This window comes from Theropithecus gelada, chromosome 16 (assembly GCF_003255815.1).
Source record: "Theropithecus gelada isolate Dixy chromosome 16, Tgel_1.0, whole genome shotgun sequence".
NCBI lineage: Eukaryota > Metazoa > Chordata > Mammalia > Primates > Cercopithecidae > Theropithecus > Theropithecus gelada.
The window spans coordinates 46,696,386-46,723,870 of record NC_037684.1 but is presented as its reverse complement, the minus strand read 5'-3'; the positions used below and the strand labels follow the sequence as shown (position 1 = coordinate 46,723,870).

Here is a 27,485-nt window from a genome sequence, read left to right as displayed (position 1 = left end):
GTGCAATGGCATGATCTTGGCTCACTGCAAACTCCGCCTCCCGGGTTCAAGCAGTTCTCGTGCCTCAGCCTCCCAAGTAGCTGGGATTACAGGTGCATACCACCATGCCTGGCTAATTTTGTATTTTAATAGAGACGGGGTTTCACCATGTTGGCCAATCTGGTTTCGAACTCCTGACCTCAGGTGATCTGCCTGACTCAGCCTCCCAAAGTGCTGGGATTACAGGCGTAAGCCACTGCGCTCAGCCTATTTTTTTTTTTTTTTTGGAAACGGAGTCTCGCTCTGTCGCCCAGGCTGGAGTGCAGTGGTGCGATCTTGGCTCACTGTAAGCTCCGCCTCCCGGGTTCACACCATTCTTCCGCCTCAGCCTCCTGAGTAGCTGGGACTACAGGCGCCCGCCACCACGCCCGGCTAATTTTTTGTATTTTTAGTAGAGACGGGGTTTCACGGTGTTAGCCAGGATGGTCTCGATTTCCTGACCTCGTGATCCACCTGCCTCGGCCTCCCAAAGTGCTGGGATTACAGGCGTGAACCACCATACCTGGCCAAATTTTGTATTTTAATAGAGATGGGGTTTCACCATGTTGGCCAGTCTGATTTCGAACTGCTGACCTCAGGTGATCTGCCTGACTCAGCCTCGCAAAGTGCTGGGATTACAGGCGTGAGCCACCGTGCCCAGCCTATTTTTTATTTTTATGTGTTTATTTTTATTTCTACAAATATAAGGAGGGCAAGTATCGTTTTGTTACGTGGATATATTGTGTAGTGTGAAGTCTGGACTTGTAGTGTAACCTTCACCCAATCGTGTACATTGTACCCATTAAGCAACTTCTCATCCCTCACTGGGTTCCCACCCTCCTGATCTCCCAATCTCCAGTGTTTATTATTCCATACTGGCCACATTTCAAGTGCTCAGAAGCCACACATGTGACTGGTGGACAGTGGAGGGTCAATTATTATTAACCCATAGAGAGATGGCAGAAAGTGGAAGTAGCTGGGAGGTTCTGGTGTGCCCTATTGCTTTATTCCTTGTCCAGGTCACTCTATGATCCCTGCTCTCCCTGATTGACCCCCCTTCCCAGTAGACTCCTCCTTCCCTGCCCCACACCCGGTAGGGATACCTGGGGAATAGGCACCGTCTTGTAGCTTGGAGGCTGGGGGTAGTGGGGGGAAGACATGTCATGAAATCTGGGACCTTGCCCCTTTGTCTTCCTTCCAGGAAGGGGCCGCCAAAGTAGAGGATGTTCATCTCCAGGAAGTGGGATCTGCCCCAGGTGGCTGTGCAGTGGCATGTTTGCATCAACGAGCCTGGCATGGATTGGCACGTGGGGCAGTGAGGGTGTGGCAAGTGGTGTTGGGTCACGGTTCTGGTTTTTCTTCCTGGGAGCTGGAATAACCAAGGAACACAAGATGGAGTTTGGACAGAGCAGACAGGAACACACTAGAAGCGAGGCCTTATGCCGATCTACTCCTGACTGTGCCAGCAGCGCCTGGCTTGTGCTTCGGGGTGATCCTCCCCACCCCTCACCTCCCAGAACACCGGAACACTGGGAGGTTCCTGAGAGCCCGAGGTGGGAATGGGCTCCTGGGTAAGGGAAATCTCCTTTGAGGAGGTTTCAAATGCAGCCATGCCTGGGGAGAGAGCTTTAATGAGGGAGGCAGTAACATGAGTCGTAGCTCCAGGAGTCTTAGATTAACCGGCTTGCAGACCCTTCCTATCCCACCCTGCCCCACGTGCATATCCTCAGCTGCAGACACCTGCATAGGCCGGGCCGCATCACCTTATATGGAAAATCACATGCTCCAAGGTCTGCCAGAAATGGGCTCAAGTCACCACTTAGAAGTTGTGAGAGGCTGGGTGTGGGGCGCAATGGCTCATGCTTGTAATCCCACACTTTGGGAGGCTGAAGCAGGAAGATCGCTCGAAGCTAGGAGTTCAAGACTAGCCTGGGCAACATAGCGAGACGCCATCTCTACTAAAAAAAAAAAAATATATATATATATATATATATATGTATGTGTGTGTGTGTATGTGTGTGTATATATATATATAAATATACTTATTTATTTTTAATAAGCCAGGCATGGTGATGCCCACCTGTAGCCCCAGCTACTTGGGAGACTGAGGCCGGGGAGGATCACTTGAGCCCAGGAAGTTGAGGCTGCAGTGAGCCATGATAGCACCACTACACTCCAGCCTGGGTGATAGCAATGCCGTATCTCAACAAAAAAATAAATAAATAAATAAAGCTGTGAGATGTGAGAGTAAAATAATTCACTCTGTCTGACTCTCCGTTTCTCTTTCTTTAAAATAGGGGCAATCAGGGCAGCCTCCTTGCAAGTTTGCTTTGAGTTTCAAGGACATAAATGTAGGTTGTCCTCAGTACAATGCTTGGCACGCGGCAGACCCTGGTGAATGAGAACTGGAGAGTGAGGAGGTGTACTGGAGGGACAGGGTAGGAGGGGATTAGGGAGCCTGTTCCTCTGACTCTTGGAGCTAAGACTCACTTTAGTGCCTTCCCCACTAGAGATCTACCACCAGGGATGATCTCATTCTGCACACAGCTTGGCCGTCAGTGGTGGCTGGAGCCCCTGGGTGCTGGTTGCCCTCATGTGAGATCTACCCCCAGGGATGATCTAATTCTGCACACAGCTTGGCGGTCAGTGGTGGCTGGAGCCCCTGGGTGCTGGTTGCCCTCATGTGACCCCTTCTTATTTTCTCGGCTCCCTTGCAGTGACAGTCTAGCCAAGCTAGGGCTGTAGAAGCAGAAGTAAAACCTCATCCTGCACAGGATATCTCTGAGAGGATCCCACTGTTATGTGGGAGGCTGGCCTCCAGCTTGGAGCTTCAGTGTCACTGGAAACAGGCCGATCTCCGGTGGGGTGGGAGTGATCCTTATCACTCATCTCCTGCTCAGCTGGGGAGGCTTAAGCATCAGGAAGCAGCTGTTGGAGAGTGAGTTCTGTTTTTTGAAAGGGTCCCGATCTCCTCGTGTCCCCTGATGTCAGGTTGTTAAAGCTTGCCCGCCTCCTCCTCCCAGGCAACTTAGAATAAAACAAGGACCTAATAAACATGTCTGGCTTGGGGAGATTTTGAGGGAGGAAGAGAGAGAGAACAGACATCAGTGGGAGATTTTGACACAAGACAGGCAGAGTATGGATGGAGACCGGTTCTCACTTAGTCCCCAGTTGGCATCTTATGCTGTGATGCAGCTGCCAAATCCAGAGAACCAGATAGTCTTGAGCTGGTTTTGAAATGAATGCCTTTTGTTTAAACCTTTGATACTGTGGGTTTTTGTTGGTGGTGGTTTTTTTTAAAAAAAAAAAAGAAAAGAAAAGAAAAAGGCCTGGTGCGGTGGCTCACACCTGTAATCCCAGCACTTGGGGAGGCCAAGGCGGGTGGATTGCTTGAGATCAGGAGTTCAAGACCAGCCTGGTCAACATGAGGAAACCCCGTCTCTACTGAAAATACAAAAATTAACCGGCTGTTGTGGTGTGTGCACCTGTAATCCCACCTACTTGGGAGACTGAGGCAGGAGAATCGCTTGAACCTAGGAGTTGGAGGTTGCAGTGAGCCGAGATGGTGCCACTACACTCCAGCCTGGGCGATAGAGCAAAACTCTGTCTCGAAAATACATACATACATACATACATACACACATACATACATAAAAATAAAAAGAAGCCTGTTTTCCTCTCAAGGCTAACATAACTTCTTAATTTCTCCTGTGTGCCCTTTTAGTCTTTATTCACAGATGCATATTTGTGTAGAGTTGTAACCACTATGCATAAACAAGTATATGTTCTGCCTTTTTTTCTATTTATTTTTAATTTTTATTTATTTTTTTGAGACAAGAGTCTCATTCTGTTGCCCAGGCTGGAGTGCCATGGCGTGATCTCAGCTCACTGCAACCTCTGCCTCTCAGGTTCAAGAGATTCTCCCGCCTCAGCCTCCGGTGTAGCTGGTATTACAGGCACGTGCCACACCACCTGGCTAATTTGTGGGGTTTTTTTGTTTGTTTGTTTTTGAGACGAAGTCTCGCTCCTGTCCCCCAGGTTGGAGTGCAGTGGCGCGACCTCGGCTCACTGCAACCTCCGCCTCCCGGGTTCAAGTGATTCTCCTGCCTCCACCTCCCGAGTGACTGGGATTACAGGCGTGAGCCACCACACCCAACTAATTTTTGTATTTTTAGTAGAGATGGGGTTTCACTGTGTTGGCCAGGCTGGTCTCGAACTCCTGATCTCAGGTGATCCGCCTGCCTCACCTTCCAAAGTGCTGGGATTACAGGCGTGAGCCACCGCGCCCGGCCTTGTGTATTGTTTTAATAGTAGAGACGGGGTTTCAACGTGTTGGCCAGGGTGGTCCTGCACTCCTGACCTTCGCCTCGGCCTCTGTTCTGCCTTTTGTTTGCGCTTCCATTTAATGCCATTTGGTAAACATTTGGTCCATGTTGTCTATGGTCTTCATAGTTCTCCATTTCCGTGACTGCTGAATGGTGCTCTGAGTTAATGGCTTCCAGCTTTCTTAGCCATTCCTCTATCACTGGGCATTAGGGCTGTCTCCAGTCTTTCTTTCTTTCTTTTCTTTTTTCTTTCTTTCTTTTTTTTTTTTTTTTTTGAGATGGAGTCTCTCTCTGTCTCCCAGGCTGGAGTGCAATGGTGTGATCTCGGTGCACTGCAACCTCTGCCTCCCGGGTTCAAGCCATTCTCCTGCCTCAGCCTCCTGAGTAGCTGGGATTACAGGTGCGCACCACCATGCCCAGCCAATTTTTTTTTTTTTTTTTTTTTTAAGTAGAGACAGGGTTTCACCATGTTGGTCAGGCTGGTCTCAAACTCCTGACCTCGTGATCCACCCGCGTTGGCCTCCTAAAGTGCTGGGATTACAGGTGTGAGCCACTGTGCCTGGCCTGTCTCCAGTCTTTTGCTATTATGAATAAGACTTCAATAAATATGTGCGTGACTTTTTTCTCCTTTGAAATAGTTCCACAGGGTTAAGTTCTAGGAGGTAAATCATATTCATTTAAATCACATTCATTTTAAAGCCATTATTTGAGGAAACTTTGAATCATATTCATTTTAAAACCATCATTCTTTTTGTTTTTTGGGTTTTTTTTTTTTTTTGGAGATGGAGTTTCACTGTTGTCGCCCGGGCTGGAGTGCAATGGCGCGATCTCGGTGCACTGCAACCTCCACCTCCCAGGTTCAAGCAGTTCTCCTGCCTCAGCCTCCCTAGTAGCTGGGATTACAGGTGCCCACCACCATGCCTGGCTAATTTTTTTGTATTATTAGTTGAGATGGGGTTTCACCATGTTGGCCAGGCTGGTCTCAAACTCCTGACCTCAGGTGATCCACCCACCTCAGCCTCCCAAAGTGCTGGCATTACAGGCGTGAGCCACCACATCCGGCCAGAACCATCATTTATTTTAAAGCCATTATTTCAAGAAATTTTGCCAGAGTTTCAGGTACCACAAGACCACCCCACCCTGGGACGATTTTGACTCTGAGCAGCTCTTGGATCCGAGTTTTGTAATATTCTCCCTGCCTGGTGGCACCTAGTGCCAATTGCTCAGTGGGAGGAAGGTCCTTCCCTCTTCTCTTTCCCAGCTCTTAATTTGGGCAAGATGGTAGCAAACATCAGAAAGTTGCCCTGGTGCCTGGCAGTGAGCCCATCTAGGTGTTATCTGGGGAAGAGCTTTGGGGTGGGAGTCAAGAGACTTGGGCTCCAGCACCACCCGGCTCCTTATGAGTTCTGTGGCCTTTGGCAAGTCACCTCTCCTGGCCCCAACAGCCTAATCAAGACCACTGGGTTGGATCCTCTCCCAGATGTCTGCCATCTCTGAATCTCAGTGGGAGTCATGTGACACAGTGAGTGCTGCATTTTAGCACCCCCAGGAGTACCTAAGAAAATCCACTGGGGACAGGCATGGTGGTTCACGCCTGTAATCCCAGCTCTTTGGGAGGCCCAGACAGGTGGATCACCTGAGGTCAGGAGTTCGAGACCAACCTGGCCAACATGGTGGAACCCCATCTCTACTTTAAAAAACACAAAAATTAGCCGCGTGTGGTAGCGGGTATCTGTAATCCCAGCTACTCGGGAGGCTGAGGCAGGAGAATTACTTGAATCCGGGTGGTGGAGGTGCAGTGAGCTGAGATTGCACCACTGCATTCCAGCATGGGCAACAAGAGCGAAACTCTGTCTCAAAAAAAAGAAAAAAAAAAAAAAATCCACTGGGATTTAGAAAGAACACACCAAAACTTGTGCATGCGTGTGTGTGTGTGTGTGTGTCTAAACTAAAACTTAGTAATTAATACATGGAATGACAATAGATGTGAATATAACCTATAAAAATATATGTGTGTGTAGATATATATGTGTATACACAAATTACATATTCAGTGTTTTTCCTGTGATGCCCCCTACTTTTGATAGTACATTGCTATTTAAGTGGATGGAGCCCTGGGGTGGGAATTAAACCCTGGCTTCAATCCATGACCTAGGGCAAGTCCCTTAATTTGGTCTTTCCATCTTGAAAGTATGATCCCACTACACCCAGGTATTTTAAGGAGATATTTGACACAGATACATAAATGGTACAGGAGTCATAATGGCGACATTTCATGTTCCCATCCTGGGTTTGTTTGTTTCTTTGTTTGTTTTTTTGAGACAGAGTCTTGCTCTGTCACCCAGGCTGGAATGCAGTGGCGTAATCTCAGCTCACTGCAACCTCTACCTCCCAGGTTCAAGCTATTCTCCCTGCCTCATCCTCCTGAGTAGCTGGGACTACAGGTGCCCACCACCATGCCTGGCTAATTTTTGTATTTTTAGTAGAGATGGGGTTTCACCATGTTGGCCAGGCTGGTCTTGAACTCCTGACCACAGGTGATCCACCCACCTCAGCCTCCCAAAGTGCTGGAATTACAGGTGTGAGCCACTGCACCTGGCCTTGTTTTTGGTTTTTGATTGTGGCTAGTCAGGCTCAGAATATTACAGCAGTGAGCCTTAACCTCCTTGCGCACGTAGCACACTTCCAGACGCAAGGGCTTTTGAGCACGGCACATGAAGGAGTTGAAAGATCCCCAAGAGTACTAAAGTCAGCTGAAATCACAACACAGTCGGCATTGAAGTGCTGCCTGGAACATGTAACCACGTGTATCTAAGAAGTCGCCGTTCTCGCCCATTCACTTGGCTGCCCTCAGCCCTGCCACGGTTTGAATGAAACAGTCTTCCGCCTTCCCTGCACTTTCCTGTCTTTGCAGGATAAGGCTGGCGAGTGTTCCAGAAAGTACTGGATTTTTCTCTGATGACAAAAGCCAGAGTTCCTCACCTCTTAGAGTCGTGGCCTATGTCCCAGTGAGCCTCTTACACAACCCCTCCAGCGTGTTGTTCCATCTGACAAGCCTTGTGTTGCGGAACGCCTCCTGTGTTTCGGCAAAGCGAAGTTCCGCCTAGGGATAGCATGTCAGCCCCTCCTGTGAGAAGGGGCCATGGCCCACCAGGCAAAACCTGGGAAAGGATGGCCAGGACCAGAGGCTGCCCCTGGAAGGCCTGGAGTCCCATTTGATCCTGTCTTTTCTCTCCTCCCTGGTCTGGGCCCTCTGTAATCCCGTGTGTCTCTACCTCCAAAACATGGCCTAAATGTCTCCCACTGTGTCCCCCTTCGCCAAACCCACATCCTGGTCTCCATCCTCTTTGACCTGCATTTCTGCAACAGCCTCCTGGATGAATTCCAGCTCCGCTCCTTCATTCCTCCAATGCCAGGACCTCCGGGAGCTTCCAAATACACAGATTGAATCACTCGCCTGCTTACAAACAGCCACCGGTTTCCTTGTACACATATAATGACCTCCAAACTCCTTACCTGGGCTAAGTGCAGTGGCTTATGCCTGTAATGCCAGAACTTTGGGAGGCCAAGGTGGGTGGATTGCTTGAGGCCAGGAGTTCAAGACTAGCCTGGCCAACATAGTGAAACCCCATCTCTAATAAAAATACAAAAAAATTGGCCGGGAGCAGTGGCTCACACCTGTAATCCCAGCACTTTAGGAGGCCGAGGCGGGCAGATCACCTGAAGTCAGGAGTTCAAGACCAGCCTGTCCAACATGGTGAAACCTGGTCTCTCCAAAAAATTCAAAAATTAACCGGACCTGATGGTGGGTGCCTGTAATAAAAACTGAAAACAAAAGAAAACTCTTTATGTGGCCTGGTAGGGAGGGCTCTATGTAACCTGGACCCCAGCTGCATGGATTTTTATTCTGTTCTGTAAATGCTGCAAGCTTGTTCCTACACTCCAGCGTTTGCATGCGTCGTTCCCTCTGCCTGGGTCGCTTCTGACCTGGCTGGTTCCTTCTCATCATTTGGTTCTCAACTCATGATGCTCCTTCCTCAGAGGGGCCTCTCCCAGACCCTCTGACTCCCACACCCACTTACACCATCCCCTTTCCCTCGTTATACTAAGGAATACGAGATACCGTTTTATTTACAGGTTTACACCTCCATTCCCCAACCCCACGCCCCATACTCGCACTACACATGCGCCCTGGGAAAACGGACTGCTCTATCTCCAGGGCCTAGAAGAGTGTGAATATGGGTGGGTCTGCAGGAAGTCATGGAGTGAGTGAATGGATGATGAGTAACGGAACAAAGCCTCTTGTAGCCGATCCAGGTCACATCTAAAGTCATCGTTCACTAAAAGCCCTCTGCTATCCGGCCACATTGCCTGGACCTGGCATCGGGTGGTTGGTTAGAACAGCTAGGGGAAGGCCCTGCAGAGGGCATGCTGCCCAGCAGCAGTGGTGGAGGCGGCGGCGGCAGTGGTGGGCGTTCAGGCATGTTGTGTACCCTGTATACTGGGGTCAACCGCAGGGCAGCTTCAGAGAGCGAGGCCTGCCTAGCTGCCCCATGAGAGCTCAGGTCTGGTGCCTGCCTCAAGCCAAGATGCCAGGGACAGGCCACTGCCCGGTCACTTGGAGTGAGAAGTGTTGGTCCCGTCTGTCCTTCTGACCTGGGTCTGCTGGTCTGTCCAAGCTGGGAGGGCCAGGGAGGATAGGCGAGGGGCCCAGGCAAGGGTGGTCTTCTGTAGTCTCAGGAACAGGGCTGAACTAAAGGTGTGGTTGGTGTAGACCCAAGCAGGGGCCTGACCTTCTGGGGAGGGCTCATTGGTCCCGCCTTAAAGGAAGGTTCCATGGTCAGTGGGCTGAGGGTAGAGGAATCTGTTCCTCCGGAGGCTCAGGAGAGCTAGGAGGGACTGTGAGTTGTGATCCATTTTCCCTTGCCCTGCGAAGAAAGTGGGATGTGTTTTCCGGGGTGGGGGGGGGGTGGGGGTGGCCCACCCAAGGCAGGCTATGGGGAGTGCCTGCCCCACATTGGGCAGCCTATTTTAGCTACTTCCCTAGAGCTGAGTCACGGTGCTTCTGAAGACCCTTCCCAAAGCCACAATGCCCTGTGGCCTCCCAAACCATAGCTGCCCCCAGGACCGGCCCAGGCCTCTGGCAGGACTCCCACCACCTGCTTTCTCTTAAACTCCATGATCTAGCTGCTCACCTTCAAATTGTTCTCTGTTAGAAGCTCAGAGTGATTCAAGATCACTCAAGGCTGGTGAAACCAAGCTCTTGCTGACCCTTAGTCCTGCTGCGTGGCCTGTCTAGTCTGAGCTCCAGACACCTAGGCCTCATCACCAGCATGGACTGCCAGGCACTGCAGCCCCCTCCTCGCTGGGGCAGTGCCCCCCTCCTCGCTGGGGCAGTGGGATGGATGCGTGACTCCCTCTACTCTCAGGCCCTAACTCTCTCAGGACCCTTCCTTGCTGGGTATTGAAGATGGCTTTCTACAAGCCACCAAGTCCCATTCCCACCCCCGCAGGAAGCGAGACCATGGCAGCAGACAGCACTGGGTAGACCTGTCCCTGTCTTTCTGGGGTGTGGGGTTGAACAAGATCCTGGGGACCCCGGGGCTAGCCCAGGATGGCTGTGATTTCAGCTGAGTTTCCCTGCTGTCCCCTCTGACCTACCTCTATAGTTCTACCTGCAAGGATGTGCTCTGGGGTGTGGCTAATGGGATGCGGGGAGCTGCCCTCCCCTGTGGCCATCATGGCCAGGATATTTGGTCCCTTTTGGGCAGCCACAGTGACCTGCAGCTTCTCTGGCGAGTCCTGGGGAGACGGGTCTGTGGTTTTCCTTTCTTTCCTCTCTAATGAGCATATAACATCGGGAAACCACAGGACCTGACATCACTCACAGGGTCTGGGGATTCCCGCTGTGGTGTTGAAACCCTTACGCAGCTCTGGAGGCTCATGCCACCGTGTTCCCACCCAGTTCTGACCATCCGCGCCCCCTCCCTGCTTCTCTGTCTTTGTTGTTTACCTGGTGAGCATACCTGCTCTGTCTTCACCTGTGTGTTCTCACTCAAGGCTGCTGTTTCTCAACTGGGGCAGTTTTGCCTCCCAGGGCACATTGGGCAATATCTTGAGACAGTTTTGCTTGTTGTGACTGTGGAATGAATGCTACTGGCATCTAGTGGGCAGAGACCAGGGACGCTGCTGAATGATCTACAGTGCACAGGACAGTCCCACCTCCCAATGAGAAATTACCTGGCTTGAATATCCACAGTGTGGAATCTGCTCTAGGGTTACACAAGAACTTTCTTGAAGCAGCAGTTGGGACCCCCTTCTCTGCAGCCTGCCAGCCAGCAGTGGGGAGGAGCACTCAGTGGCCGGTGGTCACTGACCAGCAACGGTGCCGCCAGAGCTGGAGAAGGGCCTGGAGTGGGGACGGAGAGAGCTCTGGACTCAAAGACCCAGTTTCTAGCCCAGCTCTCTTCCTTTGGGCTAAAAACTTGGATAAATCACTTTCCTTCAATAAACCCGTTTCCTCATCCATAAAGCGAAAGCGCTGCACTGAATATCCCCTCCAGTTATTTGAGATTCCTGGATGCTGTGCATGGAGCCAGGAGTTGGGGTGCAGGCAGGTGGAAGACAGGGTCTTCTCCGTTCCTGACTGGTGCCTGTGCTGGTGGCAGTAGAAGCCTAAAGGATTTGCCAGGAACGAGAGTTCGTTTGAAGCCTGGCCTTTTTTCCTTCGATGCCCAACGTGACTGAGGCAGACTCTACCTTCTCTTTCTTTTTCTTTTCTTTTCCTTTCTTCTCTTTTCTTCTCCCTCCCTCCCTCCCTCCTTTCCTTCCTGTTTCCTTCAGAGTTTTGCCTAGGAGCCCATGGCTGGCCAAGAGGGTCATATATGATATTCAGGGGTCAGCAAACTACAGTCCACGGCCCAAACCCAACCTGCATTTGCTTTTGCAAATAAAGATGAGGCTTTTTGGTGGTTTTTTTCTTTTACTGGTTTATTACAAAGGATACAACTCAGGAACAGCCAAACGAAAGAGCTGCATGAGGATGCATGGGGTCAGGTGTTGGGGTGGGGAACAGGGTGCACGTCACCTTCCCGGCATCTTGATCTGCTCACCAACCCAGAAGTTCTCTGTAAATAAAATGTTTTTGGAATGCAGCCATGCCTACTTGTTTACATGTTGCTACGGCTCCTTTCTTTTTTTAATTTTGTGTAGAAATGGGGTCTCACTGTGTTGCCCAGGCTGGTCTGGAACTCCTGGGCTCAACTGATCCTCCTGCCATAGCCTCCCAAAGTGCTGGGATTATAGTTGTGACCCACCGAGCCTGGCCAACAGCTACTTTTATACTAAGAAGACAGAGTTGAGTAGCTGTGACCAAAACCCTATCAGCCACAAGGCCGAGAATATTTACTCTCTGGCCCTTTGCAAAAAGTGTTTGCTGACCCTTGGTCTAGCAGTTCAATGTCTAATTGTTTAGAGGCTGAGGTAGAGCAGGAGGGTGGGGCCCAGAGACAATCCAGGTTAGAGTTAGGGGAAGGTCACTTTCCTAAGGGTGGGGAGGAGAGAGAGCTGGCCTATGACCAAGAGTAGAGCATCATTTCAAGGCATTCCTCACGTCCTCGCCCACGTTACTGTGTGGCAAGTCTGCCAGGTGCCTGGCTCTCCCTCCCTGCCTGAGAGAACTTTGTGTTTGCTGGAATGATAAGCAGTATGGCCTGGGCATTGGGAGGGGGGACATTGCTGGTGGGGGAAGCCGTGAGGCTAGGCAGCAGAGGCTTGAGAGAACAGGGAAGCGGATGAGGACGCAGAGAGGTCAGGCTGGGAGCCCTGGAGCCAGGCTGTGGGCAGAAAGGGAGGACAGGAGGGAGGTGCTGGACTTCCAGGGGGTGCTTGGAGGCCAACCGTGTGGCACACCCTGCTAGACCGGACTTGGTGGTAAACAGATCTGTTAAAACCCTCTGGATGGACCGGGCGCAGTGGCTCATGCTGATCCCACGTGCTGATCCCAGCACTTTGGGAGGCCAAGGCAGGTGGATCACCTGAGGTCAGGAGCTCGAGACCAGCCTGACCAACATGGTGAAACTCCATCTCTACTAAAATTACAAAAAAAAAATTAGCTGGACGTGGTGGTGGTGGGCACCTGCAAATCCCAGCTACTCGGGAGGCTGAGGCAAGAGAATCGCTAGAACCCGGGAGGCAGAAGTTGCAGTGAGCCGAGATCGCGCCATTACACTCGAGCCTAGGGGACAGGGTGAGACTCCGTCTCAAAAAAAAGAAAAGAAAAAAAAAAAAAACCACCCTGGAAGCTTGTACTGCAGTGGGAAGATGAGAGTCCAGCCAGCAGGGGTAGAAGGATGTAGCCGGTGTCTGCTGGGAGAGGGGACGGCTCCCAAAGTGCCGTGGGGGGAAGGTGGTGGCTGAAGGTTTCCTGGGAGCAGTGATGTGTCCCAGCTGAGCCCTGAAGGATGCTGGGTGTGGCAGGGGTTGCATCAGGGAACTGTTTGTATCCACTCCAGCTCAGGGGATAGAGCAGGGTACAAAAGTAGGGGACACTGAGGAGCGAGGTGGGGACTGATCATTGGATCAAGGGGTGTGCACTGGGTAGGGCGTCATGTGGATGGGTTTTGTTTGAGCCGAGAGGTGAAGGATGGACAGGAGGGAGACAAACAGGGAGACCTGTTAGGCTGATGTCAGGGGCCAGGTGGGGTGTGGTGGGCTCGTGTGGTGCAGTGGCAGGCATGCGGAGGAAGCACCCGCCGTCTGAGTTTTGCAGTGGAAAGAGTGGCTCTGGACTGGGGGTGCCTCTCAGAACTGGGCTGCTGGCTGGACTGGGAGAGAGGCAGGTACCTGGTGTCCAAGCAACACCTCTCACCCACCATACTTTGTTAAATCCCAGCACTCATCTCTCCCCATCCTGCCTAGCTCTGCTGGGCTTAGTATTTGGGGCAAAGTCCCTCTAGGGGAGAGAGGAGCTGGTTTGGCCCCAACGCTGAACTTCAACTTGGCCCTTGCCAGGAGCTGTGAGAGTGGTGCCTCCGGGCTCCTGGGCTCTACCTCTGCTGTGTTTTTGGATTTCTGGTGCATCACCTAGGAATCAATCTGCAGATCCTGGGGGCCCCAAGTCATTTAGGGTCCAGTCCCTGCCTCCCACTCCCCTAATGATGAAAGAAACTGGAAGTTCCCCAATCTTGATCTCCCCGAGACACCAGAAGGTGGACCCTCAGCAAAGAGCCTGGGGCCCCACAGTGGAGATGTCACAGGCAGGATCCTCATCTATGGGATCCCAAGAGAAGGCTGAAAGGCTGGGGAGCTGGTTCTGTGGGTCCCAGCAGCCCCACCCCAATTCTGATTCAGAAGGAGGACCGTGCCACCCACGCATGTGGAGGTCTCTCTGTGGTTAGCCTGTGTCCCTGGGCCCATCCTGTCTGTTCCCTTCTCTCTCTGAGGACCAGGACTCAGGGTGGGGTGTCCACTAACTCCACAGGGGTCGAGGTTAGACAGCAGGAGGAACTTACAGCACATCTCCAGGCTGACTGTTCATAGGAGCCACTTCATAGACTCCATCTCTTCCCTGGCTTGCTGCCCGGAATTGCTGGATTTACCTTCGCGTCCTTAAACGTGGTCATGTTTGCTCTGGCAGCGTCCTGGCTTGCAGGGCAGGGGAGGCATTGTCTTTTACAAGAAAGGTTCTCTCTCTCTCAAGTTTCAGGGAAAGTGTGTCTGAGGCTACTGGAACTCTCACCAGATTTGCAAAATCACTCCTGTTCTCTGAATGCCTGCGGATGAAGAAACAGGCAGGGCTATACCATTTGATTGCTGGCTTATTTCACAGCATTTCACTTTGGTACGAGCACTGGGGTTTAAATGACAGTCCCCTGGCAAATAGGCTTTTGTGCTGTGTAACCAGCCCCACATTAATCCTTTGCCTCCCGTTCTCTGCTTGCAGCCTTATGATCTCTTCATTGCGTCCCCCTCTGCCCACTAGACTGGGACTTCAGATCTGACCCCGGACCTGCTGGCTACCTCGGGAGGGCCCACCTCCCCACCCGTCCAGCAAGATGCCGATCCTCAAGCAACTGGTGTCCAGCTCGGTGCACTCCAAGCGCCGTTCCCGAGTGGACCTCACGGCCGAAATGATCAGCGCCCCACTGGGCGACTTCCGCCACACCATGCACGTTGGCCGGGCCGGAGATGCCTTTGGGGACACCTCCTTCCTCAACAGCAAGGCTGGCGAGCCCGACGGCGAGTCCTTGGATGAACAGGCCTCCTCTTCATCTTCCAAACGCAGTCTCCTGTCCAGGAAGTTCCGGGGCAGCAAGCGGTCACAGTCGGTGACCAGGGGGGAGCGGGAGCAGCGCGACATGCTGGGATCCCTGCGGGACTCGGCCCTCTTTGTCAAGAATGCCATGTCCCTGCCCCAGCTCAATGAGAAGGAGGCCGCGGAGAAGGGTACCAGTAAGCTGCCCAAGAGTCTGTCATCCAGCCCCGTGAAGAAGGCCAATGGCGGGGAGGGTGGCGACGAGGAGGCGGGCATGGAGGAGGCCGTGCCCCGTCGGAATGGGGCCGCGGGTCCCCATTCCCCTGACCCCCTCCTCGACGAGCAGGCCTTTGGGGATCTGGCAGATCTGCCTGTCGTGCCCAAGGCCACCTATGGGCTGAAGCATGCGGAGTCCATCATGTCCTTCCACATCGACCTGGGGCCCTCCATGCTGGGTGACGTCCTCAGCATCATGGACAAGGAGGAGTGGGACCCCGAGGAGGAGGAGGGTGGTTACCATGGCGATGAGGGCGCCACTGGCACCATCACCCAGGCTCCCCCGTACGCTGTGGCGGCCCCTCCCCTGTCGAGGCAGGAAGGCAAGGCCGGCCCAGACTTGCCCTCCCTCCCCTCCCATGCTCTGGAGGACGAGGGGTGGGCAGCAGCGGCCCCCAGCCCTGGCTCGGCCCGCAGCATGGGCAGCCACACCACACGAGACAGCAGCTCCCTCTCCAGCTGCACCTCGGGCGTCCTGGAGGAGCGCAGCCCTGCCTTCCGGGGGCCGGACAGGGCCCGGGCTGCTGTCTCGAGACAGCCGGACAAGGAGTTCTCCTTCATGGACGAGGAGGAGGAGGATGAGATCCGCGTGTGAGGCAGACAGTGGGTGGCCACCCGGAGCTCTTGTCTGCATCTTCTCCCTGCCCCCACCCCACTATGACCTTTGACCTTGTGGCGCAGGGGCAGCCAGGACCCTTGCTTCAAACCACGGACCCTGGACCTTGTAGATGAGGGACACTGGCCTGGCCCTCGGGCATTTGGAGGACGTGGGGGGCTGGCATGGGTGCCGACTGGCTGCCTGACTTCATCATGCTCCCTGCACTCAGGCTGCGTGGGACAAGGGCTGTGTTCTCACAGCAGGAATCGGTTTTCCTCTCTTGGCCTCCCTTTCCTCCACCGTGGCCTCAAATGGATGCCAGATGCCAACCCGAGTTCCTGCCACGTGCAGCCAGCGGGTCAGCCCAGAGGCAGCCTCAGCTCCAGGGCTAAGGACACTCGACTCCCCTTTTCTCTGCTGGTGTTTCTGCTGTGCCCAGCAGTGGCTGCTGGGGAAGCAGCTGCGGCAGGACGGAGATGGTCTTGCCTCTCAGCCCCTCCCTGCTCCACCCCAGCTCCTGCCCTGGAAATCTGGAGCCCCTTGGAGCTGAGCTGGACCAGGGGACCAGCCACGAGCACGTGCACTAAACGCAGCCCTTTCCAGGGGAAGAGAGCAGGATGAGAAATGGAAGGAAAGCCCCCACACTTCGTGAATTGCAAGAAGGGACCCTTCCAGGATGACACTAGGAACAGGGCTAGGGCACTCACTCAGTCCCTAGGGGCTTGTGTGTTCTTTATTATTATGTATAAATCCTTATAGAGCAATATCAGGATGGTGTTAATAGGTCTGCCTCAGAAGGAGAATCAATCCTTTTAGAAAACCTTTATACTAAACCTCTTCGAAATTCACAGTGGCGATTAGCAGACTGGAGTCTGGGGACAGCCGTGGCAAAGACACCAGCTCAACTTTAGTGCTTCCCAACGTTATTTAGAACAACACGGGGTGGGTGTCTGGTGTGTGTTTTCCCTACCCACCCCCCATAGCTATCAACATCTGAGGAAGGCCAGTGTAGAACGTTTTTGGAGAATTATTATTTTTAAAATAATATATCATTCCTATGGGGGGAAGCTTTTTTTTTGACTGAGTTATTCTCTCCCTCCCCTCAACACCCTCAGTACTGACTACTTCCTCTTCCTTTCTCAGGCCTCCCCCCAACGACTTTTGAGGCCAGGGTTGCCAGATTTAGCAAAACCAAAACAGAGTGCTGAGTTAAATGCAAATTTCAGGTAAACAAAAGATAATGTTCTAGCATTAATATGTTCCACGCAATATTTGGAACACTTATGCGAAAAATGATTTGTTTTTCTGAAATTCAAGTTTCTCTCTGAGTCCTGTAACTCTCCCCGAGGGAATTGAGCAGAAGCCTGGGTGTGAGCCCCGAGGTTGACCGTCAGTTATTTGTCTGTCCTGGGAACAGCCTGACCCACCTCCCTGTCTCCATGTAGCCGGTGTGGGGACGGGGAGAGACAGAACCAACCACAACCAGGGGCGTCCCCACGGCGACTCTGGCCTGGCCTGTCCTCTCTTGCCTGACTCAAGACACTAACTTAGTTCCTGGTTCGGTGCCCTGTTGGTGCTCCTGTTTCTAATAGCTTAGGTCCCACGGTAGGGGAGGAACCGCGGGGGCTGTGCAGCCCCCGCCAGCTGCCCTCGAATCCTATCCAGGCCAGTTCCAGATTCTTAACTGAATTTTTTCATGATATTGTCAAAACAATGAGGAAACATTAAAAAAAAAAAAAAAAAAAAAAGCCCCAAAGCATGCCTGGTGCCTGGTGTCTGTCTCTGCTTTCCGGGAAAGCTCTTTCAGGAAGGGGGTGGGGTCTGGACCCAGGTCCTGGGGCTGTCCATGGGGGCCTGAGGTGGCTTCTGTCTCTCAGTCTGTGAGGACCCGCCCTTCCTGTGATGCTGTCTGCCTGGGCAGGCCCCTTCAGAGTTTGGGGACTCAGGTGTCCCCAGCTGCCATCTCTTGGAGGCCCTTGGCACTTGGTCACTTAGCTGTCCTGTGCCTCCGTCTCCTGCTGTGTAAAATGGGTATCCTGCCACTCTTAGAGGGCTGGGGCACAGAAACAGTGACGGGCTTTTTTTTGTGGGGGGATGGGGGGTGGTGGATTTTTTTTTTTTTTTGGTTATTGGTTTTTTGGTGTTTTTGTGATGGAGTCTCGCTCTGTTGCCCAGGCTGGAGTGCAGGGGCGCGATCTCAGCTCACTGCAACCTCCGTCTCCTAGGTGCAAGCGATTCTCCTGCCTCAGGCTCCCGAGTAGCTAGGATTACAGTTGTGTGCCACTATGCCCAGCTAATTTTTGTATTTTTAGTAGAGACAGGGTTTCACCGTGTTTGCCAGGTTGGCCTCAAACTCCTGACCTCAAGTGATCCGCCCGCCTTGGCTTCCCAAAATGCTGGAATTACAGGCGTGAGCCACCGTGGTGATCAACATGGGCTTTTTATACCATTGTGATTAGGATGAGAGCAACTGTGTTCTCCCCCGCCCCCGGGTGTCCTGGTGCAAGGGACTGTCACCACCAGAAAGTGGCTGGCCTGCCTGGGAGCGGGGCTGCCACCTCCTCTTTCCCCTTTTACCATTAAGCCTAGCAAATCAGCTTACAGGTGGCAGGTCCTCAGTTCAACCTCACTTCTCAGGGAAACAGAAGCACCACATCCTCATTTTCCAGATGGAGAAAGGTGACCAGATAAGCCTCGTGGCCGCTTTCTCTAACACCCAGAATTCATTCAAAACTCCTGCCCTTCTCACCCCCACCACTCCTGGGCACATCAAAGCCTTGGGATACGAAGTCAGGGGGTGAGGGTCCAGTGGCCCCTTAACCCACTGCCCTGCCCCTGCCCAACCACCTCCTTCCCTTGAACCATGTTTCCCTCTTTCTGGGCAGCTTCAGAAGGGAGCCCCGGTCTGCGCAGGGCTGCGTCACTGCTTGCTGAAGCCCCCACTTGCTCTCAGGAAATCTGGGGAAATCTTGGGGATCTCAATGTGACTAAGTTCCTGGCGGAAACCCTGTCCTCTCCCCTGAGCATCCACAGAGAAATGTGAGTTCCCCACTCATCAGCTCCCTGGGAAGCAATTAGAGGCATAATTAAAAGTCAGGTCCCTCCCTCTGTCCCTAGACAGGCTCGTTCGTGTGGGAGTTATGAGCAGGGACTTTTGGCTGCCCCAAGGGAAGAAGAGAGACGGAGGAGAGCTGAGGCCCATTGGGAGACAGGTCCCTAGGGGCTACAGTCTAGCTCAGGGATGACTGGGGAGAGAAGGTACTGTTCAGGCGAGAGGCCCAGGCAGATGAGGAGGGGCTGTGCCTCCCAGACACCGTGCAACCTCCCAAGAGAGAAATTACTGTACCTACACCGACTAACCAGGGACTCTTAAAGGGCCCAGAGAAGCCAGCCACCCCAAGCCCCAGAATCTGTTTCTTGACTATTGATGGAAAAGCTCTGAGCATTCAAGACGACCCAGGGACCTGGCTTGATTCACAGCTTTAAGGAACATACCTTCTGGCTGGGGTTTCAGTGGACCCAGGAGACAAGGAGGAGATGAGCATGCAGAACCAGCCAAGCCACAGAGCTCAGTCAAGATTTGCTAGGAGCCAGGCGTGGTGGCTCACACCTGTAATCCTAGCACTTTGGGAGGCTGAGGCAGGAGGATCCGTTTAGGCCAAGAATTTGAGATCAACTTGGGTAACAGCGAGACAGCATCTCTACCAAAAAATAATTTTTTTTTTTTTCGAGACAGAGTCTCACTCTGTCGCCCAGGCTGGAGTGCAGTGGCGTGAGCTCAGCTCACTGCAACCTCCGTCTCCCAGGTTCAAGCAATTCTCCTGCCTCAGCCTCCCAAGTAGCTGGGATTATAGGCGCCCACCACCAGGCCCAGCTAATTTTTTGTATTTTTAGTAGAGACGGGGTTTGACTATCTTGGCCAGGCTGGTCTTGAACGCCTGACCTCATGATCCACCCCCCTCAGCCTCCCAAAGTGCTGGGATTACAGCCGTGAGCCACTGCGCCCAGCCAATAAATAAATTTTTTATAAAAGATTTGCTGGGCAGCCTTGGGCCAGTTATTTTCTCGCTCCAATTGGCTTCAGTTTCTCCATCTTTAAAATTAGGCAGTAGCTCAGTTGTTTTCAGCTTTTTACCAGAAGCTTTGTTTGCAATGAGGTCATGCTATTTTAATTGATTTTTTTTTTTTTTTTGAGAATGGAATCTTGCTCTGTCACCCAGGCTGGAGTGCAGTGGTGTGATCTTGGCTCACTGCAGCCTCCACCTCCTGGGTTCAAGTGATTCTCCTGCCTCAGCCTCCTGGGTAGCTGAGATTACAGGTGCACGCCACCACACCCAGCTAATTTTTTTTTTGTATTTTTAGTAGAGATGGGGTTTCATCATGTTGGCCAGGCTGATCTCGAACTCTTGACCAGGTAGTCTGCCCGCCTTGGCCTCCCACAGTGCTGGGATTACAGGCGTGAGCCACCGTGCCCAGCCTTTTATAATTGATTGATTATTCATTTATATATTTATTTATGAGATGAGGTCTTATGTTGCCCAGACCGGTCTCAAAATCCTAGCTTCAAGCAATCCTCCCACCTTGGCCTCCTCCCAAAGCTCTGGGATTACTGACATGAGCCACCACACCTGGCCTCAAATGAGGTCATACTTTGAACCTCTGTGGGGGCTGAGCCAGAGCTTCCCTGGGTGGGGTTGGATCTGGGGGGTCCTTATTCTTTCCCCGCTGGTCTCTGAGGTTCACCTGAGAAACCCAGGGCCCTGCAGCGCACTTCTTGCCTTAAAGATGTTCTGTGAGCCCTTCTGTCTAAAGAAGGAAACAGGAACTACTTCTGGGTAGTAATTTGGTCATTTAAATGCAGATCTCAGCCACCATTTTCCAAAATGGGATGGGATCCAAAGCCTTCTGGCCCAATGGTGTCCTGGCACCAGCCCCACCACCTGCCCCAGCGGGTCCAGAGCATCTCCCTCCACGTCCCCCACGTGGATAGGGCTGTGCACCCGTTTATTGGACACATGCCACTCTGCACCGCTGTGATAAGGGCCATACGTCTTAGCAGCTATGACCGCCATATGCTAGGCATTGTTCTTTGCATTGGCCTCAGTTCATTCTCATAACAACTCCGTGAGGTCCATGCCATTCATATCACCCTCATTTTACAGGGGAAGCAGCTAAAGGTGAAAGAAACGGCTTACCCCACAGGTCTAGGAAATGGAGGAGCTGGACGTGGAATGACAAGGTGGGAATGGTGGCCTGGCTGGGCCAAGCAACACAGAGGCCCAGCTATCAGCCTCGCACAGTGGGCTGTGCCCATCTCCCATGGGGCTGTGTGCCCAAGGGAAGTGTCAGGGGAGGCACTGGCTGCTCCAGGCCCCTTCAGCAGCAGCTGCTGGTTCCCAGAGGTCAGCCCTGCCCACCAGGCAGCCAAGGCCCTTCCCTTCCCAGGGTTGCTCTGCCCGGCCTCTGGCTCTGCTGGGCAGGACCAGGGCTCTGGGTTGGATCCCTTGCCTCTCAAGCCTGCAGCCTCGGGCCTGTGCTCCTGCCGGCATCCAGGCTACTCTTGCGTGATGTCCATCTTTGACCCCAGAGTTACACATGCCCAGCCACCCCCTTCTCTCTCCACCAAGGTGGCACCACATTCCCAGAAGAAAGTAGACCAAAGGAGTCTCAGGATCCTCAAAGTTTAGGATCTGGTTTCCTCTCCCTGCTCATTTTATTTTACTTTATTTATTTTATTTTTTTTAGATGGAGTCTTGCTCTGTTACCCAGGCTGGAATGCAGTGGCATGATCGGGGCCCACTGCAACCTCTCCCTTTCAGGTTCAAGCGATTCTCCTGCCTCAGCCTGCCGAGTAGGTGGGACTACAGGTGCCTGCCACCACACCCGGCTAATTTTTGTATTTTTAGTAGATACGCGTTTTCACCATGTTAGCCAGACTTGTCTCGAACTCCCGACCTCAAGTGATCCGCCCGCCTCGGCCTCCCAAAGTGCTGAGATTACAGGCATGAGCCACTGCGCCTGGCCCCTGCTCATTTTAGAGATAGGAAGGCATGCTGGGAGGACAAGAGATTGGCCAGAGTCCCACGAGTGGAGCAGAGCAGGTGGAATTCTCCGGGCTGGCCTGGGTGCTGTGGCCTGGGAGGTGAGGGACAGGTTGAGGGGTGGCGTAAGCAGCAGACTGCATGCAGAGCTGGGCATGGTATAGCTGCAGGGGTGGCTGAAAGATCCCTGAAGTCAGGGTGAGATGGAGGGGTGGGCCTTTCCAGGTGTGTGTGGCACTCCCCACCCCTGCCTGACTCCCCTTGACCCTCCTATGACAGACTCCCCGAGGCCCCCACTCCCTCCACACTGGGGCAGGTGCCCTTCCTGGCCGCCCTTCACCCGCAGCACTTAACATGTGCACAATCTTGCCCTGAGCCCTGAGGGCCCTGATTTAAGATGCCAGAAATAAAAGTTAGGAATGAAAATGGGAGATCTTATCTTTATTTTTCCCCTTTCCGATCTCTTCTAGGCCCCGTGGCTTCCTGCCAACAGACAGATGGGAGACTGGGAAGACTATTTTGGTGGGAGGGGAGGGAGTGGTGCTTGCAGGCAGATGGATGCTGGCTCTGCCTCTAAAACCTGTTGCTCTAACCTACTGAGCTGCTGTTCTCCACAGAGACTCCCAGGAGAGATAGGAGGAGCCAGGGATAGCTGCCTTCCCTGGCCAGAATCCAACCCTAAATGACACTTGGCATGTTAAAAAATATTTGTCAAGGCCACAGGGTTCTGATGAATCTTGTTTTCTTTTTCTGCCCTGCTTTCTTCCAAAAAGGATTAGAGGCAGCTTACAAAAATTCATAAAATACAATAGGATAAAAATAGATCAGAGAGAAAACAACACTGGAACACATGGTACAATGAACCAAGAGGGTAGGACACAGAAATGTTCTTTGGCTAGGCCTCCACAATTCTCAAAGGTGGACTGCAAACAGGATTCTGAGCTTCCTATCAGTCAAAGCAAAGAGGGAAATCTGCCAGTTTTGAGACTCACAAAGTCCACAAGATTAAAACCAACCCCGGCCGGTCGCAGTGGCTCATGCCTGTAATCCCAGCACTTTGGGAGGCCAAGGCGGGTGGATCACATGAGGCCAGGAGTTCGAGACCAGCCTTGTCAACATGGTGAAACTCTGCTTAAAATTAGCTGGGCGTGGTGGCAGGCACCTGTAGTCCCAGCTACTCGGGAGACTGAAGCAGGGGAGTCACCTAAGCCGGGGAGATGGAGGTTGCACTGAGCCGAGATTGTGCCACTGCACTCCAGCCTGAGCAACAGAGCAAGATTCTGATTCAATTAAAAAACAAAACAAAACAAAACAAAAAAACCTAGAAGCAGCTCAGCTATTTCTGATACTAAAGTCTGAGAGGAATTCTCACAGGACCTTTGAAGGGAGGAGGAGTGGTGTCCCAAGCAACACCGTCAACAACAGTCTTTTTTTGTTTTAGAGACAGTCTTGTTCTGTCACTCAAGCTGGAGTGCAGTGGCACTATCATAGCTCACTCACTGTAGCCTCAAACTCCTGGGCTTGAGGGAGCCTCCTGCCTCAGTCTCTGAGTAGCTCCAACTACAGGCATGCCACCATGCCCAGTTAATTTTTTATTTTTTGTGTTTTTTGAGATAGAGTCCGCTGTATCACCCAGGCTAGAGTGCAGTGGTACAATCTCAGCTCACTGCATCCTCCACCTCCGAGGCTCAAGCAATTCCCCTGCCTCAGCCTCCCAAGTAGCTGGGAACACAGGTGTGTGCCACCACACCTGACTAATTTTTGGGGGGTTTTGGTTGTTTTTGTTTTGTTTTGTTTTTTTGAGACAGAGTCTGGCTCTGTCGCCCAGGCTGGAGTATAGTAGAATGATCTGGATTCGCTGCAGCCTCAAAGGTCATGGGGGATAGGTGCTCCCTGAAGAAGTGGCATTTAAATCAGACTCAGAGGATGAGGAGTCCGGGCAGTGAAGGGCGGGGACAAGCATGTTTAGAGAATCAAAGATTCACCTAGCTTTTGGCCTGAGCGTCTGGGCAGTTTCACTCTTTCTGAGCAGAAAGACTGAGGGAAGAATGGATTTGGGGGAGTTTGAGTTTGATCTCAGATACATGAAGGCTGATTCAAATGGAAATGGCAAGCTGTTGTGAAGCGAGTGTTATGGACCAAATGTTCGTGTCCTCTCAAAACTCACACATGGAAGCCTTAATCCCAGTGTGATGGTGTTAGGAGTTGGAGGTCTTTGGAATTGATTAGGTTTAGGTGAGGTCCTGAGGGTGGAGACCCCATGATGGAATCAGTGTCTTTGTAAGAAAAGAATGAGGCCAGCGTTCAGTCTCTCCTCGCCTTGTAAGGACACCTTGATCTTGGACTTCCTAGAACTAAGAGAAATAAGGGTCATTCCTTTTTTTTTTTTTTGAATTTCGCTCTGTTGCCAAGGCTGGAATGCAATGACAACATCTCAGCTCACTGCAACCTCCACCTCCTGGGTTCAAGTGATTCTCCTGCCTCGGCCTCCCAAGTAGCTGGGATTACAGACATGTGACAATATGCCCGGCTAATTTTTGCATTTTTAGTAGAGATGGGGTTTCGCCATGTTGGCCGGGCTGGTCTCGAATTCCTGATCTCAGGTGATCCACCTGCCCCAGTCTCCCAAAGTGCTGGGATTACAGGTGTGAGCCACCTTGCCCAGCCAAATGTCTGTTGCTTAAATCACTGTGTACAGTATTTTATTACAGCAGCCCGAACTGACTGAGACAAGGAGCAACTGTCTCCTTGTCTGCAGAAAACACCTCCAGGAGAGGGAGCCGTCAGGTGAGAACATGGAATCCAAAGCCTCACCAAGAGGAGACAGCAAAGACAGCACGGAGTCTGACGAGCCCCCGACAGGAGGGAAGGTCAGGATGTTGGTGGTGGGGGGGCCTTGGTCTGCCATGCTCTGCTGAGTCTCCCTCCAGCACCCCCTCCAGGGTCAGGGCAGTTTATCCAGGCGGGGAGTGAGTGGGGGCCACGCTCTGCCTCCCACTCCCGCTGCCCACACTCACCGGGCTTTGTACACACCGCGGGTACAATTGACTCCTTGTCGATAGTTGGGGCCTGGAGAGTTTTTCCATCGTACTCTGTCCGCCTCGTGACCCAAGAATTATTTAGCGATAACAGACCGGAGGGCAGTCTGTGGTGATGAAAATAGAGTCTTTCTTCCAGAGTCAATTGACCCAGAGACAGATCAAACTTGTGACCTTGGACTCATCATCCATCAAAGTGAGCACCCTGGGTCACGGCTGGGAGAATTAATCCAATACAGTGTCCACAGTCAGCGGGTGGGTCCCTGCCCTGCCCTGCCCTGCCCTGCCCTATAGCAACTTCCCTCTCCCCTCCTCCACATGGGGGTAGGGGGTCATGCGTTCCCAGGGGAATACAGGACCGTCCGTCAGGGCATAGGAATAAATATTAAAACTTTGTTAATAATTGTGGTTCATCTTGACCTTCTGCATTTTTCCTGTTTTACGAAGTACAGAATAAAGCAGGAGTGGGGGGAAGGACACCTCTTTTCTTGGAGCTGCTTTACTTTTTTTTTTTTCTTTTCGTTTCTTTTCTTTTTTTTTTTTTTTTTTTGGAGAAGGAGTTTTGCTCTTGTTGCCTTGTCTGGAGTACAATGGCTCAATCTCAGCTCACTACAACCTCCACCTCCCGGGTTCGACCGATTCTCCTGCCTCAGCCTCCCGAGTAGCTAGGATTCTAGGCATGTGCCACCACGCCTGGCTCATTTTTGTATTTTTAGTAGAGACGGGGTTTCACCATGTTTGTCAGGCTGTTCTTGAACTCCTGACCTCAGGTGATCCGCCTGCCTTGGCCTCCCAAAGTGCTGGGATTACAGGCATGAGCCACCGTACCCGACCACTTCTTTCTTTCTTTTTTTTTTTTTTGTTTGTTTTTGAGACGGAGTCTCGCTCTGGCCCAGGCTGGAGGACAATGGTATGATCTTGGCTCATGGCAACCCCCACCTCCCAGGTTCCAGTGATTCTCCTGCCTCAGCCTCCCGAGTAGCTGGGATTACAGGCGCCTGCTAACACACGACACCTGGCTCGTTTTTGTATTTTTAGTAGAGACGGGGTTTCACCATGTAGGCCAGGCTGGTCACAAACTCCTAACCTCAAGTGATCCACCAGCCTTGGCCTCCCAAACTGCTGGGATTACAGGTGTAAGCCACCGTGCCCCGCCTGGAGCTGCTTTTCAGCCAATTCTAGATTCTGGCACTTGGGCTGCCAGATGTCCTTCTTTCACACCTTCTCCAGAGAGTGGCCCCAGGACTTTGCAGCCAGAGGGCTCTTTCTAAAATGCAAATCTCGACCAGCGCAGTGGCTCACTGTGCTGGAGTAATTCCAGACCTTTGTAATCCCAGCCCTTTGGGAGGCTGAGGCGAGAGGATCACTTGAGGTCAGGAGTTTGAGACCAGCCTGGCCAACATGGTGAAACCTCATCTCTGCTAAAAATACAAAAATTAGCTGGGCATGGTAGAACACACCCATAATTCCAGCTACTCTGGAGGCTGAGGCAGGAGAATCGATTGAATCCAGGAGGTGGAGGTTGTGGTGAGCAATACTGCATCACTGCACTCCAGCCTGGAAGACAGAGAGACTCCATCTCAAAAATAAAAAATAAAATAAAAATGCAAATTTCAGTGCAGCCGAGCGCGGTGGCTCACGCCTGTAATCCCAGCACTTTGGGAGGCCGAAGCGGATGGATCATGAGGTCAGGAGATCAAGACCATCTTGTCTAACACGGTGAAACCCTGTCTGTACTAAAAATACAAAAAAAAAAAAAAAAAATTAGCCAGGCGTGGTGGTGGGTGCCTGTAGTCCCAGCTACTTGGGAGGCTGAGGCAGGAGAATGGCATGAAACTGGAAGGCGGAGCTTGCAGTGAGCCAAGATCACGCCACTGCGCTCCAGCCTGAGCGACAGAGCGAGACTCCGACTCTGTCTCCGTCTAAAAAAAATAAATAAATAAAAAAATGCAAATTTCACCAACATCATAAAGTGGGCTCTTCAGGGACTCCTCAAGGCCTCGGGTTCGAGGCCCTTCCCAAGCCAGGACCTCCCACTCCCTCGAGCCTGCCCCAGCAGCCAGCGTGCCAGATCTGGTCCTACAAGAACCAGAAGTGATTTTCTAAATGCCTGGCTGCGGCTGGAACCATTGTCCCCCTTCTGCCCTGACAAGACTCTACCTGTCTATGCCTTTGTTTCACTTCCTCCCAGAAGCCTTTCTGCAACACCTAAGTGAGAGCTCAGCAGCCTTGTAGCAGCTCTGCCAGTGCCTTCTGATGTCACTGCCTGCTTATTGGTTATGTTACTCTCTATACTAGTTTCCTGATTGTTGCTGTAACAAATTACCACAAATTGGCTGGGTACAGTGGCTCATGCCTGGAATCCCAGCCTTTTGGGAGGCTGAAGTGGGCAGATCACTTGAGGTCAGGAATTCAAGAACAGCCTGGCCAACATGGAAAGATCCCGTCTCTACTAAAAAACAATACAAAAATTAGCCAGGTGTGGTGGTGCATGCCTGTCATCCCAGCTACTCGGGTGGCTGAAGTGCAAGAATCGCTTGAATCCAGGAGGTGGAGGTTGCAATGAGCTGAGATGGTGCCACTGCACTCCAGCCCTGGCGACAGAGTGAAACGCTGTCTCGGCCGGGCGCGGTGGCTCAAGCCTGTAATCCCAGCACTTTGGGAGGCCGAGGCGGGCGGATCACGAGGTCAGGAGATCGAGACCATCCTGGCTAACATGGTGAAACCCCGTCTCTACTAAAAATACAAAAAACTAGCCGGGCGTGGTGGCGGGCGCCTGTAGTCCCAGCTACTCGGAGGCTGAGGCAGGAGAATGGCCTGAACCTGGGAGGCGGAGCTTGCAGTGAGCCGAGATCGCGCCACTGCACTCCAGCCTGGGTGACACAGCGCGAGACTCCGTCTCAAAAAAAAAAAAAAAAAAAAAAAAAAAAAAAA

At 52.3% G+C, this 27,485-nt stretch overlaps 1 protein-coding gene across 5 annotated transcripts in view; it reads left to right on the top strand.

The window, feature by feature from the left end:
- The window catches only part of CDC42EP4 (CDC42 effector protein 4), a 28,436-nt gene extending 11,228 nt beyond the window's left edge, over positions 1–17,208 (top strand). For 3 of the 5 annotated variants that reach the window (XM_025361922.1, XM_025361923.1, XM_025361925.1), the window contains one exon: positions 14,287–17,208. In XM_025361922.1, coding sequence (XP_025217707.1) covers positions 14,399–15,469 — 1,071 coding nt within the window. In that variant the 5' untranslated portion in view covers positions 14,287–14,398 and the 3' untranslated portion in view covers positions 15,470–17,208. Of the gene's footprint in view, positions 1–14,043; positions 14,185–14,286 lie in introns of all 5 variants that reach the window. The other 2 variants (XM_025361926.1, XM_025361924.1) reach the window with 2 other exon arrangements.
- Positions 17,209–27,485: the final 10,277 nt, after the last annotated feature.